Source organism: Condylostylus longicornis, unplaced genomic scaffold (genome assembly GCF_029603195.1).
Source record: "Condylostylus longicornis isolate FDR11 unplaced genomic scaffold, ASM2960319v2 ptg000153l, whole genome shotgun sequence".
Lineage (NCBI taxonomy): Eukaryota > Metazoa > Arthropoda > Insecta > Diptera > Dolichopodidae > Condylostylus > Condylostylus longicornis.
In genome coordinates, this window is record NW_026578121.1 from 1,930,667 (window position 1) to 1,950,870 (window position 20,204).

General features: G+C 22.1%; 1 protein-coding gene across 1 annotated transcript; it reads right to left on the reverse strand.

The window, feature by feature from the left end:
- Positions 1-5,454: 5,454 nt before the first annotated feature.
- On the reverse strand, positions 5,455-10,868 carry LOC129615920 (hydroxylysine kinase). The gene is made up of 4 exons (XM_055531343.1): positions 10,188-10,868; positions 6,740-6,864; positions 6,357-6,556; positions 5,455-6,291 (listed from the first exon to the last, which is right to left on the reverse strand). Exons 1-4 carry the CDS (start codon positions 10,562-10,564, stop codon positions 5,671-5,673), a joined length of 1,323 nt encoding a protein of 440 aa, XP_055387318.1. The 5' UTR covers positions 10,565-10,868; the 3' UTR covers positions 5,455-5,670.
- Positions 10,869-20,204: the final 9,336 nt, after the last annotated feature.

A 20,204-nucleotide genomic window follows, 5' to 3' on the forward strand; every position in this document is an offset into this window, starting at 1 on the left:
AATAATAATAATAATAATATAAATTATAAAAAATAAAAACAAAAAATTAAATCACTCAAAAATGAAAATATTAATTATAAAACTATGTAGAAAAAATAATACTGCATTTCAGTTTCGAACTTTAAAGTTAAATAGTGTAATTTCAGACAGCGCTTTAAGTAAAATGTACAGACATTATAATATATATATTTTAAAAAATTTTTAAAATAATTGATTTAAATGCAAAGTTGATAATTATAAAATTTACAGAATAAAATTTGACGAATGTTATACTTAGCGAAAATTTTAGCTTTCAATTTGAAATTGTTTTAATCACCCATATTCTGTTAGTCGCGTCATTTGACTTAATGGATTGTTATTCCGGAATTTGAAATTCTATACTGAAGGCAAAAATAGATTTTAATAATATCCCATCATCTGAAGTGATGGGACCAACAGAATATTGGTGAATATTTCCATCAATTTCAAGTAATTTTTATAATTATCTAATTATGCATTTTTGTTTTTTTTTCTGTTAAGATATTGGGAACAAAAAAGATTTAAATAAAATACGAATAATAAAATTTATTTAATTATAATATAAATAAGAATTTAGTAAAAATGATGTAAAAAATTTTAAAATATTTGGACTAAAAATTAAAAATTATTTTTGTACTCATGAAAAAACAAATATAAAAATTTAAATTAATTATTATTAATTATCGGTGATTAATAAATAAAAAAAATTTTTAGAAAAAATTAAAGTTTTATATTTTTGCTTGTAAAGAGAAAAATTTTTTTTTTTTTTTTAAATTTTAATTAAATTGAAAATTATTAGTTTCGTTTTGGAAAAAATAAATTTCTTTAGAAGAAAATTAAATGACAACAATGCATAACATACCGAAACATAAAAATTATATAAAATAAATAAAATTTTTCTTTCATATACTTTATCATATTTGTTATAACATTTTTTAAAATTTAAATATTAAATGTTTATTTATAGAAGGATAAATTATAATTAAATTTATTAGATTTCCTGAACTCTGATGTATGGATTAAATGTATTATTTTTGTTATTCTGTTCTTTTGTTCATCACCATAAAGTAAATAACTAAAAAAAAAATTAAATTTCAATCAAAAATAAATACTTTTTTTTTTTTAGCAAGATCAAAAAATTTCATTAAATACATAAGAACTAATAAAAATATAATTATGTTACAATTAATTCTTTGTATAATATTATGATTTTTGAAATTATATAAATTTAATTTTAATTTTTTTCTTAACTAAATAGCTATACTCAAATAAAATATAATTCAAAAATTTAATAGACATTCAAAAAATTTTATATTTATTTTGTATCTGATATTTAAATATTTATCATAATTTTTTTGTTAGTGATACTTTAAATATAAAAAATGAAATATTTATTATATAATATCTACTAGAGAACATAAATCTGGAAATTATTTACATACATTTTTATTAACTTTATTTTTTTTTTTTTGCCATAAAACTAAGATAAAAGATTAAATTTTTCATACAAAAATAAAATGTACACTAAATTTTTATTAAATATATTATTTCTTATTATATTTTAACTTTATATTTTTCAAATGTTCCTTTAAAATCCTGAAATAGAAATATACAAAAATTTAAATGCAATAGTAATATAATTTCAAGAATTAGTTGTCATAATGAAAATAAATTAAGTAGAACTAAATTCAAGAATCAATTCAATTCAAATTAAAAAAGAAAATTTAGAGAAAAAAAAAAAAACAACTTTAAAGCACTTTAAAATAAGAAAATTAACATATTAAATTGAAATCAAAATAAATATCAAATAAAATTACAAATACATCACAGAAAAAAAAAAAAATAAAATAAATACCAGACTTTATTTGGACGATTGCTTTTACTAAAAGTTAGTATTTAAAATTAAAAATGGAATTTTTTTTCTCAAAAGCAAAAGTAAAAAAAAATTTTATGAAAATAAAATTAAAAAAAAATTAAAATTATTAAAAAGTATACAATTACATACTAAAATATTCAAGATAAGTGAAATAGATCCACTATTAAAATGTTGTTTTTAAATGACAAAATTATAATTACCAATGTTTTAAGATTTTTTTTAAATATTTTCATTTTTATATTCATGAAAGACTTTCTTTATGAATACCAATCGATTCGTTGAATTTTCTTCAAAAATTCAATAAAATTTGCAATATTAATAAATTTAAATAAACTTAAATATAAATTTTTCAGTAAATTTTATAAGGTTATCATTAAAATAATTTCTTTACAAAATAACAAACACTTTGTTTATTTCATAAATTACAATTTAAGAAAGAATTTAAAAATTTAATACATTAATTATTAAAAACAAATTTTATAATATCGTATAATAATTATATTTTTGTAATTTTGTTATATAAATTCAATTTTTTAATATTACTTTTATAACTACAAAACAGAACAATTCAAACCGATGCAGCTAACATACTAAATTCCAAAATATATTTTTATTTATCTTCAATATATTTTTAAATTACTTTTATACATATTTGATTAATTAGATTTGATAAAGGTGTCCCTTTAAATTTAATATTGTTAATTTTAAATTATAACTCTTTTTAGAAAATAATATATTATATTGATTTGATGATACTTGGTAATTTTAAAATTTGATACTTGTTTTGTTTTATTAAATAAAAAAAAATAAAATTAGCTAGTTTGGAATTTTTGAAAAATATATAAGACAAAAACAAAAGAGAAAAATTTAAAAAGATTTTAAAAAAATAAATATTTTTTTTTCTCTTACCCAGCATTTACACATACAAGTTACTTGCAAGCAAGTTTGTATAATATTAATTGTCAATTAGTTTTTCGAAATGTCAAATTACTTGCTATTATGACGTAGGCGTTTAGCAAGTTAATTTTTGAAAATGTCTTTGAGAAGAAAACAACTAGCTAAGTTTGCTAAGTTTAATTTTTTCAAAATAAAATTCAAAAATTTTAAATAAAAAAAAAAAAAAAAAATCAAATCAACAAATTTTTTTTTGTGAATTTCTCAATATGTCAAATTACTTGCTCAAATTTCTGGCAGCAAAATTTTCTTGCAAGTTGAACTGCAAGTAAACAAGCAAGTAGAAATATTTCAATGTATTAGTAAAATTTTTGTATGTATTGCAACTTTCTTGCAAGTAACTTGTACGTGTAAATGCTGGGTTACTATTTGATTGTAATGATATAAGCTTTAATTATTATTATTAAAAAAAAAAAATTTGTTTTATCTAACAATTATTAATATAATTAAGAATTTTATATGATTTTATTAATAAAATTTAAGCTAATTTCATAAATGAAATCTTTTTGATAATTTATATATGATTGAAAGTCTGATTTGTAGTTAAAAAAAAAAAATTATTTATTTTAGATTGTTTTTTCCTTTAGTTTTATTTAAAAATTTACAATCAAATTTACAATTTTTAATTAAAGAGGACAATTTCTGTTTATAAAAGAAAAACCACATTTTGGATTTTTTTTTTTTTGGGACACCGTCCTAAATATGGACACAAGTATAGTTTTGGTGATCAGTAAGATCTCATTAACACGTATTTCTTTTTTTTTTTTTCGAAAATAGAATTTAATTTACTTTCATGTAATATTATTATAAAATTCATGTAATAATTTAAAACATTGTTTCTTCTTTTTGAGTAATTGTCATATATTTTAAGCTTTAAAAAAAATTTGTATATTATTTTTATTTTCTTATATTATAAATACATGTGTTTTTTATTTTTTTTTTTTTAAATAAATAGAGATTTTACTGTATAATCTGATTTTTACACAGTATTCATTTGTAACAAGAAGAAAATAAAAATATAATAATTCTATAAAATTTTTAATACACTCACTTTACATTTAATTCTAAATACTTTTTTATATAAATATAATTCACAAACTATATTATATTTATTTATATAATAATTTTAATTACACTTCAGAAAAATAAAATTTTAAAAATTTAAATAATTAAATTTAAAATTTAAATTTAATTATTATAATTAAAACTTGTTTTTTTTTTTTTAATTTATTTTATATAATTTTAATATTGATCTATTCAAATTCTTAAATATGAGAATTTAAAAAAAAAAATCAATGCTGTGTATTTAAAGATAATATAATATATGTATATGTATGATAAAAAAAAAAATATATATGAATATATGTATATAAGTTTTGAAAATCTAAATAAATAAATAAATATATATATATATATATTAAATGCAATAATATTGTTTAATTTTTATGAAATCTTTAACAATAATAAATTTAATTATCCTGTAATATTTTATAAGATAATTAAATATTTATAATTATTGAACAATTGTTTAATTTGTTTAGTAAATTTATAAAATTAATTTGTTACTTTCAAAGTACATAATTATTTTTATTTTAATTTAGGGAATTTTCGTTTCAATTCTTACTTAGGTTTTAATATAAAGTAATACCGATAAACACAAACTTCAAAATCTTCAAAAATAGGATGTTCCAAAATGATAGCTTTTGCTTAAAGTTTTAAAGGAATAGTTTAAGTTTTTTTTTTTATAAGTATTATAAATAAAGCAAAAATATTATTTAATTATGATGAAGAGCATAATAGATAATATGTTAAATATTGAAGAATTACTCGAGTATATTGCAAATCTGCAAAAATAAAATATTCAATTTCAACAGATTTGAAAATATGTGTGAACTATGAAGAGACTTTTTCAAATGCATGCTCTTCATAAACAGATTTTTTTCCCTTTTTAAATATTAGAGTTAAATATTAAAAAAAAAAAATATTTCTTTTACGTTGATACATTCTGCGGTGTAAAATATATTTCTATGACTCTTAATTCTTATTTTTGTACATGACATCGTCGGTATAAACGAAATGAATTTCAGTAATGTGTACATGTAGTTCTTATCTTGTACTTGATTTTAATTTTTTTACATTTATTATTTAGCAGAATCACGAAATAATATTTAATTGTTCAAGAAATCTTTGACAACATAATACTGTTGCTTAATTGGAATTACATGTAGATGAGCTAAAAGCCCTTAATTCTAAACTGCAATTACAATATATACTAGTAAAATTACAAAATTTAGTTCAGTAACCTTATGAAAATTATTTGAATTGTATTCTTATTTTAATACGACTTTGCTAATATTTTGAAATCAGGGATAACTCTTAGGTGGTATTTATTATTTTGTAGTCATTTTCTTGGTCTCTAATCGTGAACGTATTTAAAAATTTTTAATGAAACTATTAATCTGCCTAATGGAAAATTACAAATGGTGCAGAATTATTGTTTCTAATAAACAGGGGCATAATACGTGTTACAGAAATATTATTTTTCTTAAATTAGTTAAATAAAAAAAAATATAATTATAATAATTAATGTTTATTGTATTGTGAAAGGAGTTTTTTTTTTATTCATATTATTTTAACATAATTTATTATTCACTTAGATTTATGCACTAATCTATAATTGAATCTTTTACAATAATGTATGTGTATAGTATGTTCTTAATTGACTTTAATTATTTTGATTCAAGTAATTGACCATTCATATAATTTTTTTTTTTAAATATGTATGTATTTCATCAAATTTTATATTTCAATTAAATTTTATATTATTTAAAACTTTGTTTTAAATATTCATCAGCTGTATTATCCCAAATCTCATCAATTTTATTTAAATTTTCTTTCCATAATGATTCAAGTAAATTCCAACCAGCTTCTTGTGTCGTTAAAACATAATCATTACCTGGATCTAAAGAATGTGTATATGCACCTAAAACAAGACTTTGACATAATCTAGCAGCAACACATTCTTTTAAAATTTCTTTTTCCATAAGACTGATAACACGAATTGATGAATATCCAGCAATTACTAAACCACCAGTAGCTAAATCTTTTTCTTCTAACATCATATAAGTCATTGCGATTGCTAATTCAAATATTAATGGTGCAATATGTGTATCACCAAAATCAATAACACCAATAATATGATAATCTTTTAAACCTTTTGGTATTTCAACTAATATATTTTGTTCATTGAAATCACCATGTATTACACCGCTTTCATATTGATCAAAATTTTTTAATACTTTCTTTTCAAATGCTTCTATAACTTGTTCAACAATTTCTTTTCGTCCATGATCTTGTAAAACAAAAAGAAAATCTTTTAATTTTGGTACAGCTTCCAATTGCCATATAGATTTATGATTTTTATAAGCATCATGATGAAATCTCTGAAAAATTCAAACATATTTCGAGTAAAAAAATCAAAAAAGGAATATTTTAATTATTAAATAACCTTTAAAATTCTGTCCATATTAGCAATATATTCACCACATTGATAATAAATATGTTTGGTTTTATCAATTTGATGAAACATTTCTCCTGGTATATACTCTAATAATCGGACAACATGATTCTTTCCATTTAAATTTTCAACTGAATAATATTTTCCATAAACATTTTTAACTGGATTTGAACACGTTAAACCATTTTCTCCTAAAATATACATACATACATATGTATAATTTATAAATTTTAAAATATATTAAATAAAATTATTATAATATTTTCGGTAATATAATTTTCTAATTGATTATTCATTATTATAACTGCTTAAGCTAAGCTTGATGCAAATTAACAATGCACGAAAGAACAAAACAAATTATCACTGAAACTTACTTAAATGAAGCATTATCTCAGTTTGAGCTTCAATAAATTGAACTTTTTCAGAATCTAAGGAATTTAAAACTTTCAGAACGTATCCATGTGACCATGTATTTGTTAATATTGGATTTTTTATTGATCTGAAAAATAATAAAAATTTTTATATAAAATTAATTTTTTGATATTTTTAAAATATATAATATTCACTTAATTAAATTAATGAATAAAGGTGAATGAAACTATAAAAACAGTAAGTATTATGGCAATAATTTAAATTAAAGCTTAATTATTTTAATTATGTAAAATTTTCAATTTGTTTAATAAAAAAATTTGTTTGAATACCATATTCGGGGTTCTCATTACCTTTCAACATTCCAAAGAAAGCTTTAAATGGTTGTGTGATAATAGTTTAGTATATTTAGTTGATAATCATAAAATAACCTTATTTTACATATTATTTTAGAATTTTTTTTTTTATATTTAATATTTACAAATTGTTTTATTTAATACTAATTAGTAATTTTAAATTTGTGTTGCAAATGTAATGTGATTATGCTATAAAAAGAATCGAAATCGAAAATGGAATAATTCACAATTGACCATTTACATATTATGTAAATTTAGATTTAAATTAAATCCAGTATAAATAAATTACGGGAAAGCTTTTTCAAAAAATCATGAAATAAATACGATATTTTGATAGAATGAAAAATTTTGTATAAGTATTTTATCAAATTTAATTTAAGAAAAATTTTAAAATCTGAAATGAATTATTTATTTTCACCTTTAGAATAATTATCATTAATTTGTGTTTTAATTTGTTAAAATACTATAAAATGAAATACTGGATTGTCACTATTAAATTTGCTTACACATATGCATATTATGTTCAAACAGATACAGTGATGTTCCAAATATTACGAATACCTAATTTAACAAGCGTTCCATTATAATGAACACAGCTATTGTGAATGAATTTTTTGAATTAAGTACTTTATATTATATCGAATGTCAAAAAAAAATATTTTGTGTCTATATAGCGAACACACCAATTTTTGTTGTGATGTTCCTTACACTATCCGTTATATAATTTTATACCATTAACTTATATATATTCACATTCTATTCATATTTTGATATGTTTTGGTCAATTTTAGTCGATTTTTTCTGAGATTAGTCGTGTTTTTAATAATGGTACATAGAAGTATCAGAATATAAAAGAAAATTGAAAATTTTTTGTACAATCGCCATTAATTTTTTTATTACCTACATATTTGAATTAATAAACACAATTTTCACTTCATTTTAGTACATATGTTCTAATTTTAGATATATTCGATATAACGCATGGTCTTGTTACAACGAACGATCGCAATATCGTATAGTTTGTTATATTGAAACACCACTGTATACGTGATTACACTGTATCTAAAAATTTAATCTTTAAAATTCAAATAATTTTTAAGACAAACACTAAATTGTATGATAGAATGATAATAATTATTATGAATTGATAAGTATATCAGTATATATATATATATATATATATACATATATATATATATATATATATATATATATATTAATTAAATAACATAATATATACATATATATTAATTGAAAAAAAATTAAGCAACACCTTAATATTATATTTTAAGAAAATTCTAAAAATATCAAAAAGAAACCTTGAATCTGTATTATCAAATGTTAACTTCAATTTATTATCGTTCATATTTTTAAATAGAATATTATGTACATATTTAAATATAGATTTAAAAAATAAATAAAAAATAATAAATTATAATTTATTTACTTGTGTAATTTATTTTTCATTATCTTTTAAATTTTCGGGTTATAAAAATGTCATAAAACTTTCCCTTTTTTTTTTGTTTTTAATTTTTTAAAATTATTTGACATAAAAATATTTTACTGTAAAGAATCATTCTTATATTAAATACATTGTTAGACCTGGATTATGAAAAAAAAAATGAATGTTCCTTTTTCAGTAAAAAGTCCAATTAATATAATATAGTTGATTGACATTTATAGTACAATTAATTATTTAAAATGTCAAAAATGTCAAGTACAATCGATCAATCACCATCTAATACGTTATTTTAATAATATTGTCGTATTTTAATTTGAAAAATATTGATTTTTATATGTATTTTTTTAAAAAGTTTAAGTACCTAAAACGGAATTATAATTATATTATCTTTTTGAAACTTTTACGGGATTAGGTGCTCTTATACATATTGTGCTAATCCATTCAAAATTGTTATTAATTATTTTTGTTGTGATTATTATGAATCACTGTTAATTAAATTAAATTCCGTATATATATTTATAAAACATACTATTATGGTGATTTAAAATGAGTTTGATATTAACCCCTAACTGGCAACTAAAACACATTAATCTCCGTATGTTGGTAAGAACGTATAAGGTATACATATACTTATATTTATGTAGAAATTATACACCGCATAAATTTATATAAATTTCAAAACATTTACATTATTTAATTTTTATTTGCTTTAAAGTAACAACAAATAATTATGGATTACAAAATTAATTACATACATTTTGTAATATTTTTATGTAAGTTAATAAAATACCACATCAATGTCGTATAAAATAAATAAATGTGTATATAAGTACATTAAGTACTCTATAATTAAGAGTAATATTTACATATGTAAATTCATATACACGAAAATAATATTATTTTTTTTTTTTAATTTATTATTTAAGATATTTCAATATTGTAAATTGTAATCCTAAAATCAAGGACACGTCTAAGCTCAGAAGAAAATGCAGAGTGGTTTAAAAAAAAATTTACCAAAATAATTTAATACTGATCTGATATTGCACCAATATAAGTACTACAATAAAAGCAGACTTTAGGGCTGTTCACAACACTGCGACACTGAGACAGCGACATTTGCAAGAAGTGACAAAATATTATTCAGTTTATTCATTCAAATATAGTAGGTTATATTGCTGTAATATACGATACCGACACTCGCTGAATTTCGCGAAATTGTCCATTTGTTGCTGCAGAATGCGATGACAACTGAATGAAAAACGTCATTTTTAAGTTGGAAATTCCAAGAAAGACGATTATTATATTATAATTTCAATATAAAACTTAAAAAAAATTTAAATAAAAATGAATTTTTTGAGATTGTTTTTAATTAAACTATTGTAACTGTTGCTGCCATCTAAATTGCGATAACAATATTTCTGCTGTATTTCGTACGACTCACGCTGTCGCATTGTCGCAGCAATGTGAACACTGTATTAAACCAAAAATAGGATTTCAAAAGGGGCACATTGGATTTTTCATCAAAAATACATATGATGTGCATTTGATACACACACGCATACATTAAATGCATACATATAGAGATACATATTCATAGCCTATATATATACTATATATTATAAAATATATACTTACGCATCAACATCTATTAAAAAATTACGATCATCATATGACTTCAATTCTTTTATATTTTTTGGTGTAATACCATATAATCTTTCAGATAAATTTTCAATATCTGTTTTATTAACTTCTGGTTTTATTTTACTACCTGGTTTTAAAAGTTTTGAATCGGATTCTGATAATTGATCTTGATTATTAATCTGTTGTTGTGTTATTGGTGGATTTGTAATACTAATTTTACGTATCATTTCAAATATTTCACTTTTTGGTTTATTTTGTGTTGTTATTGTTATATCATCATTAATTAAAGAAAATTTCCCTTCAGGACCTGATTTCTCTGATGATTCAATTTCTTCATTAAGTTCCATTTTATAAGTATTTCGATTTGACATTATTGTATAGCTTCCTATAGCTACGTCTTCTTTTTTAAATTAAAAATGACTATTAATCCGAGAAAAAAAATATTAATCTATTTGTAATCTTTAAAATTTGGTATAGAATAAAGATTATTTAGAGTCTTTTTTTTTCTTTGTTAATTTAATTAGATAATGACGTTTAAAATGTCTTGTTATAATGACGTTATTTTTATTGGCAATATCGCCGTTATCAAAATTTGTTATATTTTGTAGCAACGCACTAATTAGAGCTTCAAAAGAAAAGTATTTACAACCTTAACTGTTGAAAGTTCACCGATAACTGAAATATTAAATGTAAAAACAAAATAAGACCTATGTCAGTAGAGATTAGATAAAAAAAAAATTTTAAATTTTTACTTCTTATTTTTTTTTTTATTTTGTGAATTTTATTTATTATTTAGTTGTGTAAATTAAAAAAAAAAACTTCTTTTGTACAAGTGACTTTAGAAATATGTTCTGAATTTTTTTTTTCATTTTTGTGGTATAGGTACTTATTTAGAGTGACTTACATTTTAAAATTTAAGTTACATATATATACATACATACATGCATTTTAAATATACATACATAAATTTTTATTATTGCTTGTTATAAAAAAGTATTCGAGTGTAAAAAGTTTTCTATTTTCATTATTTATTTATTTTTTTAATTTTTCAAGATACAAAATAAATTAGAAGCTTAAAATGCAAAATGCTTACATACATATAATATGTATATATAATATATTGTAAATTCATAGCTACTTATACATTATCACATATATATGAATATGGAATTAAAAATGTAAATAGAATGAAGCTGACAAAAATTAAAATCTTGTGACTTTTCTGGATCAATTTGGGGTGTGATAATTTGTGGTGAAAATGACAAAAGAGATTTAAATAATACGGTGTTACTCATCATCAAAGTTATTTGGTACAAATTATATTAAATTTTAATAAATAAAATACAAAAAAAAATGGACTTTCTTTAATAATTAAAATGAAAAACAAAAATTATAATTTTAAAAACAAAAACAAAAATTGTAGCATCTTTGAGCAAAGTGATTGACATTGTTGACAATTGTACTTGCGACAAAATACACATTTTTAAAATTATTTGCCATATGAATGCTTTGCTTATTTTTTTTTTTCTTTTGAAATTTATGGGCTGATCCAGGGAGCTCTACTGGAGGGAACTGGTCATCTTCAACGAGATATACAAAATACGGTATGGTTTCGCCAAAACTGGATAGAAAAAGATTCCCCTTCTCGGAGACCAGTTTCTTTGGATTAATCTTGAACTTTAAACTAAACAAGGGACCCAACATTAGGAAGCGAGTGACGAAGGCGAATACTGGCCTTACTCGTGCAAGAGATCCAACGTTTTATTGGCTTTATACCGCGGTACTGATATCCGTGCCCGGTGTGGTGAACTGCTTTAGTCAATCTACCTGAAACTGGCGAGTGAAAAGTATGGCATTGATGTGTATACGGCGTAAAATTCTCCTTATTGATATTATGGGAAAGCAGATATATGCAGGATCGACTGTGCGCCTGACTACTGCATCGCAGTGAATCCTGTGGGCTGCCTAATTGCTTAATCAATGGTGTGAGGGCAGTCATTTTAGTGTGGAAGTCGCTTTTCGCCCCCAGAACACTGTAGCTACTTTCAGGCGGAGATGGCCGCAATAAACGAGTTCTTGAAATGACTGGCGGGCAATGTGATATCACGTAGGTGTATCAGTCAGACATAAAGGCGTTGGAAACGGAGTCGCGTACATTCAGTAGGGTCAAATATTGCACGTCATTCCACATGGCGTAATCGTTCGAAATTGACGTGACTTGGATTCCGGGTTATGGCTTGGATTCCCGAATTCATAGAAACTGCAGAGCAGATGAGCTCGTGAAGATTCTCGTGAGTATTTAACGATTCTCGGGGTCCTACCTGAGAAGGAGTATCTGGGGATGCCTCTGAGCATATGAAAGCTGTTAAGAGAAGGGTTTAAAGCTCAAAAAATTTCATTATTTAATTTTTAAAAAATAATTAAAATTATTTTGTACAAGTTTTACAATAACTGTCTGAAAATGTAAAAATAATACTTATTATACTACCTCATTTTCATATTCAAATTTAATTTCAAATTAATTTTTTTTTTTTTTATTTTTTCACCAAGAAATTAGAAGAGGAGGAGTAATAAGGTAAAGTTTAATTATGATTTCCTTTAAGAACAATTTTTTTTATTCTATTGTATATTCTCATGACCTTTTTTTAAAACAAATAATATTACTGAGAAACCTTTATGTATGTATAAAAAATTATTTTACATGTTCTTAGTTTTAAAATAAAATTTTATTATAATTAAAAATTATTGAGTATATTTTTGTATTTAGTAGAAAATGTATAGAAAAATAAAAGTGAAGTTATCTCTGACATTCATAAGCCATAATTTTATAAGCAATATAATGACCTCATGTATACATATATTAAAAAACGTTCTATGGGAGTATTATACAACTTTGAAATCTATGAACATTTAATACTCACGGTATATATATCACTTTCAACTATATAGCCGCTTATGTTAATATAAAAATTAGTAGTTCACTTCAGAACGATAGTAACACACATTTATTTCAATAGATGTCCGATAGATGTCCGATAGATGATTCAAAATTTTTATATGGAAAATAATTAATATCGAAGTTTAAATTTTGTATTTTAGTTTTTATACTGTTAAAATAGCGTTTAATTTACGAAATACTCTCATTACTATAATACTTAATAAATGGCAATAGAATATTATGTATTTGATATTATATACGAGAACGTTTATAATACCATATTACAAACTTGTGTATTATAAATAATATAACAATAAATGAAACTATATATAACATTATGTTTTTATTTTTATAATTACTTAATTATATTATTGATAAATGCATTGCAATGAAAATAAACTACTGTGTAAATATTTAAAATACAATATGAAATAAACCTTATTTGCCATAGATCTAATCACATATAGATAATAGAACTATAAGCTAATGCAAGGTATTTGAATGCATATACTTATATAGAGAAACTTTTTAAAGTTTAAAATGAGCTTATCAACATAATTATAAATATATGTATATATATATATATATATATATATATATATATATAATTTGCATATATACAAAAAAAATGGCCTTTCAGGGACGTTTAATATACAAGATAATGAAATTTTATTACAGAATTATTAATTTTTCTATTATATGATTAGAATATTAGAGTATTACAAAGTGTTAAAGGTAGAATATAATATTATTTAGATGAATCTTTATTTATAAAAAATTTGACAAATATAAATGGAAATCTTAAATTTTACAAAATAATAAAAGATTAAATCGCAAATAAATTAAAATAAATTGATTGTGAATTGAATGCCGAAAATTCTGCTATAGCCGATAATTTGGGTCGCCTAATTGTTCTTATTGTAACTGGAGATTTGAATATAAATATCAATTAATTTAATATTATTTATCCATATAATTTATTAAATTTCATTTGCAACCTAGTATTTTCTTTATTTGAATATTTAGTAATTTGTTTGCTGATTAATCTTTAACAATTTTGCTTAACTTAATAGGGTCATAAATATAGTCTACAATTCCTATTTTTATTTACATGTATACATGCAGTACAAATGTTGTTATACAGGTACATATTATATAAGCTATTTATATGTATATATCTAAATAAAATATATTATTTTCGTAAAAACTTGCTAATTGATGAAATGATAAACAACCAAAATATTCATGATGGGTCGGTCAAAATTTCGATAAACTTTTCAAATTTTTGTGTGAAATTTTCTAAAATTTCATATAACATAAAAGAATTTCTATCTAATAAAAAGTATAAATATTATTAATTTTAATTTATATGTATAAACACAAATGTACATACATAGTATACATATATAATGTACAAATATATGAATTATGTTTTAAATTTATTTTATTTATTAAATAAATTACGACGTTTTAAAATAAAATTTAATTTATTTCTTCTGATTATTTTACTACTTAAAAAATTATATATACTCGTGTACATAGTAAACATTATTGTACATACATACAAATACATAAGAATATCATTATAGTGCAACGATCTACCTTATAATTCTTGTTATTATTTAAATGTAAATAATTAATTAATAGTATATATAATTTATTTTTCTAATGTTTGGTAAAATTTCAAATATCCAGTGCGAGAGGAAGAAGAAAATTTATTTGTAAGACCACAGTAATTGTAACCAATGTTCCCATTTGTGCCAAAAATTCCTGCACTTTTTAAAATTTTTTGCACCTTAATTTTTTTTTGCATTTTGCTTTTTAAAAACTTTTATAATTATGCTATTAAATTTGCCCAAAAAATATTACATAGCTGATTTTTGCAATATTAACAAATAAGTTCTTAGAAGATGTAAGTTCATAGTTCTAACTTTAAAAACGCTGTAGAAAATTCGATTCGTTTCAATAATGCATTACGAAAATTGTGATATTCTTCTCGCAAACAATGTTTAATAACAAAAAATTAAATTTATAAATAGCTCGGCTTGCTTTCATATAGTTATTCTAAAAGCACAATTGTACGTTTCTTGTAAATTGTGAAATTTCCCAGCGGGAACACTGATTCATAACGTAACATAAAAACTGACAAAACACTTAAAAACTGACGCAAAAAGATTTCCAAAGACAACCTATGTATGATCCTGTATAGTACGAACACCTAAATTTATATGTTATAAAAACTTTGAAAATCTTGAATTTGACAGCAATTACTTTAATGCGCTTAATTTATATTTTCCGTCAATAAAATATTTAATTAATCGATTTACTTAATTTTTCAATATAATTTTCTGAAATGATATTTAAAGTGAATAATATTTTAAACGAAATTATAACAAATTATATTAAAAATAAAACACCAAATAATATCATAAAATGCATATATTTTATAAGAAAATTTACTCGACATTTCAACACATTTGTATAAATTGAATTAAAAATAAACTTTATCAAATTTAATTTGATTACATTAATTTGTATATAAATTTTATTTAAACGCATATAACACATAATGATACAAAGTACGTAAATGTACATTATACTTATTGTTGTAATAACAATTTAATTTTACAGTTGAAATATTTATTTAAAATTAACAGAATAAAAATATTAGCAAGCATTTTAATTTTACACAGAAAGAACAGAAAGAGATCCACACAGTGGCGGCTAACTGAGAATTTTTATTCTACATATTATTCATTTCTCTTTCTTACCCAATTATACATAATTCAATTTAATTTTAAGCATAAAATTATGTACATAATTTACTGTGATATAAGAAATTTTTCTTGATTCAATGATGCTGTAATAATATCATCACAGTTTATATTTCATTTTACGAGTACTTCTATGCTTTAAAAGACTGTTTTCACTAGTCTGGTATATAAAATAATATCAAAAAAATTAAAAATACGGCAGCTTGAAACTTTTGTAAATTAACAGTAAGTATCATTTACAGTTTTGTTATGTTATCTACATTATTGTGTTTGCGATAATATGACAGTATGACAGTAATATAACATGAGAACTTATTTTAAAATCACTATTCAGTAACTCTTATTTACTTACTATGCATACATTTACAAAAAAAATAATCATATCTTGAGCACTTGGAAGTTGGATGTATAAAACTTTTATATCTGCCTATCTACACGATGATATTTTTATTCCCGGCTAGGCAGCTGTTAAATCCCTATTCATTTATTCGAAAATATGTGATTATACTACAACTACTGCCGCTATTAGGGAGCAGTTGGAAATTTCTACCACAAAAACGATACAGCCGTCAAGCTCTATTTTTAACCGGCGCTCATATTTTATAGCAAGTAATGAAATTTTTTATTTCTTTTACTCTTTCTATATTCATTCATATAACAATTTTTTTTTCATTTCGTATTTTATAAAAGTTTTTTAATGGCAGTTGTGTTTGTGTATATACACTCTCATGCGTATAAATTCGATTTTTTTTTTTGCTTTTGCGAAGATTCTTGTTATATTATGTGAATGGTTATCATATCATACATATTATTGGTTGAATGAATCGCCGAGTTGGCCATATAACTCTTATTATATTTTGTGTCGAAACATTTATAATTTTTCGATAATTTTTAGTCTATTGGATACATGATACACCTCAAACCTGACAGACTTAATATAATGGAAATTAGAACGAAAATGAGAATAAACGTGATTTGGAAATTGCTAAAAAGATTATTTTGGAATTCCAACAGCAGTTCATTTGCAAAATTACATTCACAATAAAATTTCTTATTCCACTGTTGAAAAAGGAAAAAAAAAAGGTTAAAAAGAATAAAAATGGAAGCGCTAAATAAATATTAAAACTTGGTTATCATAATAATTTCTTTTACAATACGTTCTTTTCGATTTAACCGCAAAATCTTTTGAAATAATAAAATTTAGTGAAGTGGTAGTTGTATGTGATTGTGTAATGAACAAAATATACAATAAATTTTGTTAATACAATACAAATTTATCTGAAGAATGTGTGTTTGTATAAATGTATTTATAAATTCCCCTCAAAAATTTTTTGGGGAAATAATCACTTGAAAGCTAAAATAAAATTTTTAATACGATAAAATTAAAAATACAAGTAAATTTTCTGCAAGCCTATTATAGGATTGAGATGATTCAGTTAGAAGACGATTTTGTTTGATTGGGTCGAACAACAAACAACAAACGATCCTTCAAAACGGTCAAAAATTCAGATTGCACTTGATGTTTTTTTATTTCATTTTGAAATAAATCGAATTTTTATTTAAAATTATAGACGATTTACTCGATTTACATGGATAGACGTTCATTTTTTATTAACTAAAAAAAAATTGGAGAAATATTTTTAATGTTGACTCATCATCTGACAGATTCAATATTACTTATACTAGAATATTAAAAGTCAAAATATAAGAGTGTAACTAGATATGTACAATAACACAGTTGAGTATGAAAAAGATGAAAGAAGCACACAATGCAAGTCAGAAGCAGAATAAAGCGAATAAGCTAAATAAATTCCCATATCTTTCTAATAATATAATTGTACATATTTTATTTTGATAATTTCAACGAAATTTCACCGCAAAAATTTTTATTCCATTGTATTTGTGTTGAATTCCTTAAAATTGTGAATATACCAATAATTTAAATTCCACGCATTGTCGAGATCTTTGCACCATACATGTAAGCATGTCAGCGAAATTTTTCATTAGGTAAACATAAAATTTAGATAGTAATTTTAAGAATAACATGAATTCCATAAATTCTTTAACGAATACTTTTCCATTATTAAAATAATATCGTATATGTATAATGTTAAAAATTAAAACACACATTTATTTCCTCTACTATTTGATTTACTTACACAACACTATATTTATTACACAATAAGTATGACGTACTTTTGCTGGGAATACATTGTAAAGCAGCTGTTGTTATTTGTTGTAGGAAGCAATTTGATTTTTCTTTCTCTGATAGAATTTCTATCATGATTTTTGTTTTTATATTTTAATTGATAGTAATTTATTGGTATCAAGGGTACGTAACGTACCTTAATTAAATAAAAATTTTAATTAAATGTAATTTGTTATTTCACTAAGAGCCCATATTTATTAAAAAGCTAAAAAATTTACGAAAAATGTATAAGGAATTTTTTTTTGTTTTCGAAAATATTTAAATATTTGTATGGGGTCTTTATTATTAGATTATACGTAGGTATGTGCATTAGGAAATTTATTTTTTGTGAATTTCATTATTGTTGTATGACGGTAAAGCATATTGTGTGATGTCTTTTTGAAAAATATTGCCTACACGTTTTGAATTTAGTATTGCATTGTAAATTCTTTGCATTGTAAATGTGAAAATTCTAAGTTAGAACTAATTCCATTATTCCTATTGAAGTGAAAAAAATATATCAGAGATAAAAGTATAAAAAAAATTCTTTAATGCCATAAATTTAAAGTATTTTTGTTTATAAAATTAAACAACAAAACAAAAATGTTCTTATACATAATGTTACACACATGCATACATGCGATATATTTTGTATAAACCCAGTACTGTACTCTGTACATACATATGTAGGTATCTAAGTTGTATTATAATATTTCTCTTTTCACATTATTATTATCTCCTCATAAATATTATCGCGCCATTTTATATTTTTTCATTCTAATTGAAAAATAAAAAAAACTTCACTTTCACAAGAAATTGCAATGCTGATCTACTGTTACTGTGCGACAAAAAATTAATGCCAAAAAAAAACATATGTATGTTTTCTTTTATTTTTCTTTCAATAGACACAATTACTTATTTATTTAATAATGTTTTTAAATTTTACGAAATAAATTGCTGACAAACAATGAATATTGTTGAAGTTGAATGAAAATAATCAGAGAACATAAATACGAGTACTTATGGAAAATACTCATAAATAATAAATAGTTATTTACAGACACAATAAATTGTGTGCATATTTCTCTATAAAATATCCTTTAGTGTCATGCATTATAAAAACCAAATCTTTTTAATAAAAAACTACATAATTATGTAGATATGATTCAGTGCAACAATGTTAACGCTTGATATTTCTGACAGTATAAAATAAAGTACTTTGCAATAGTGCCACGATTGTTTGAAATAAATAAAAATATCTATAATTAAATATATATGGAAGAGAGAGCTAGAAGAAACTAAATTTTCAATATAAAAAGTTAATATGAAAGAAATCCGAGTCTCAGAAATTCATTATTCAATTTTAAATTAACACGAATTTATCTCAATTTATCTACATATTCACATATAACACATAATAGGTATTGCTCTCATATGTATGTGTCGTATACTCGTATCAATATTTCCATTTCCATTTCCATATGATATATACACACACACACATACATTATATACATATATATAAATGTGGACATTAAGCCAGCGAGAAAAATTATATTTTAGTAATAAAAAAACAAAAAATAAATCCAGTGTCTTTCAAGCAATTGTGCTATAAACTTTTATGAATAAAAAAATTATATTGAATCTTTTTTTCTTCTTGATTTTTCTTAGCGCCTAATGAAATCGAGTAAATCATAGTTGAAATATCGCTGATGATTCATTCCGTTTTACTTGAAAGACACACACCGGTAATATTTTTGTATGTTTTTTCACTCGTTTTTTTTAAAAGAAATTTTTGTCTTTTTCTAGCTGAAAGAAAATAAATTTCATTTTCGTGGAAAGAAAACACGAAAATTGAAAAAGAAGAAGTTTTTTTATTAAAAGTTTTTCTTTCAGTTGATATTTGGTCAGGCTCCTTTCAAAATTGAAATATAGATGTAATGTATGTGTGTATGTATGTATGTAGGAAATATAATTTAGATATAGTATATAAAGTGTATAAAATAATTATATTACTCTATTATAATGCTTACATACTAATTTGGTATAGTAAAAAAAGTGTTATTAATGTAGAACACTTGCATCATGTGTATAAATTTATATTGTTATAC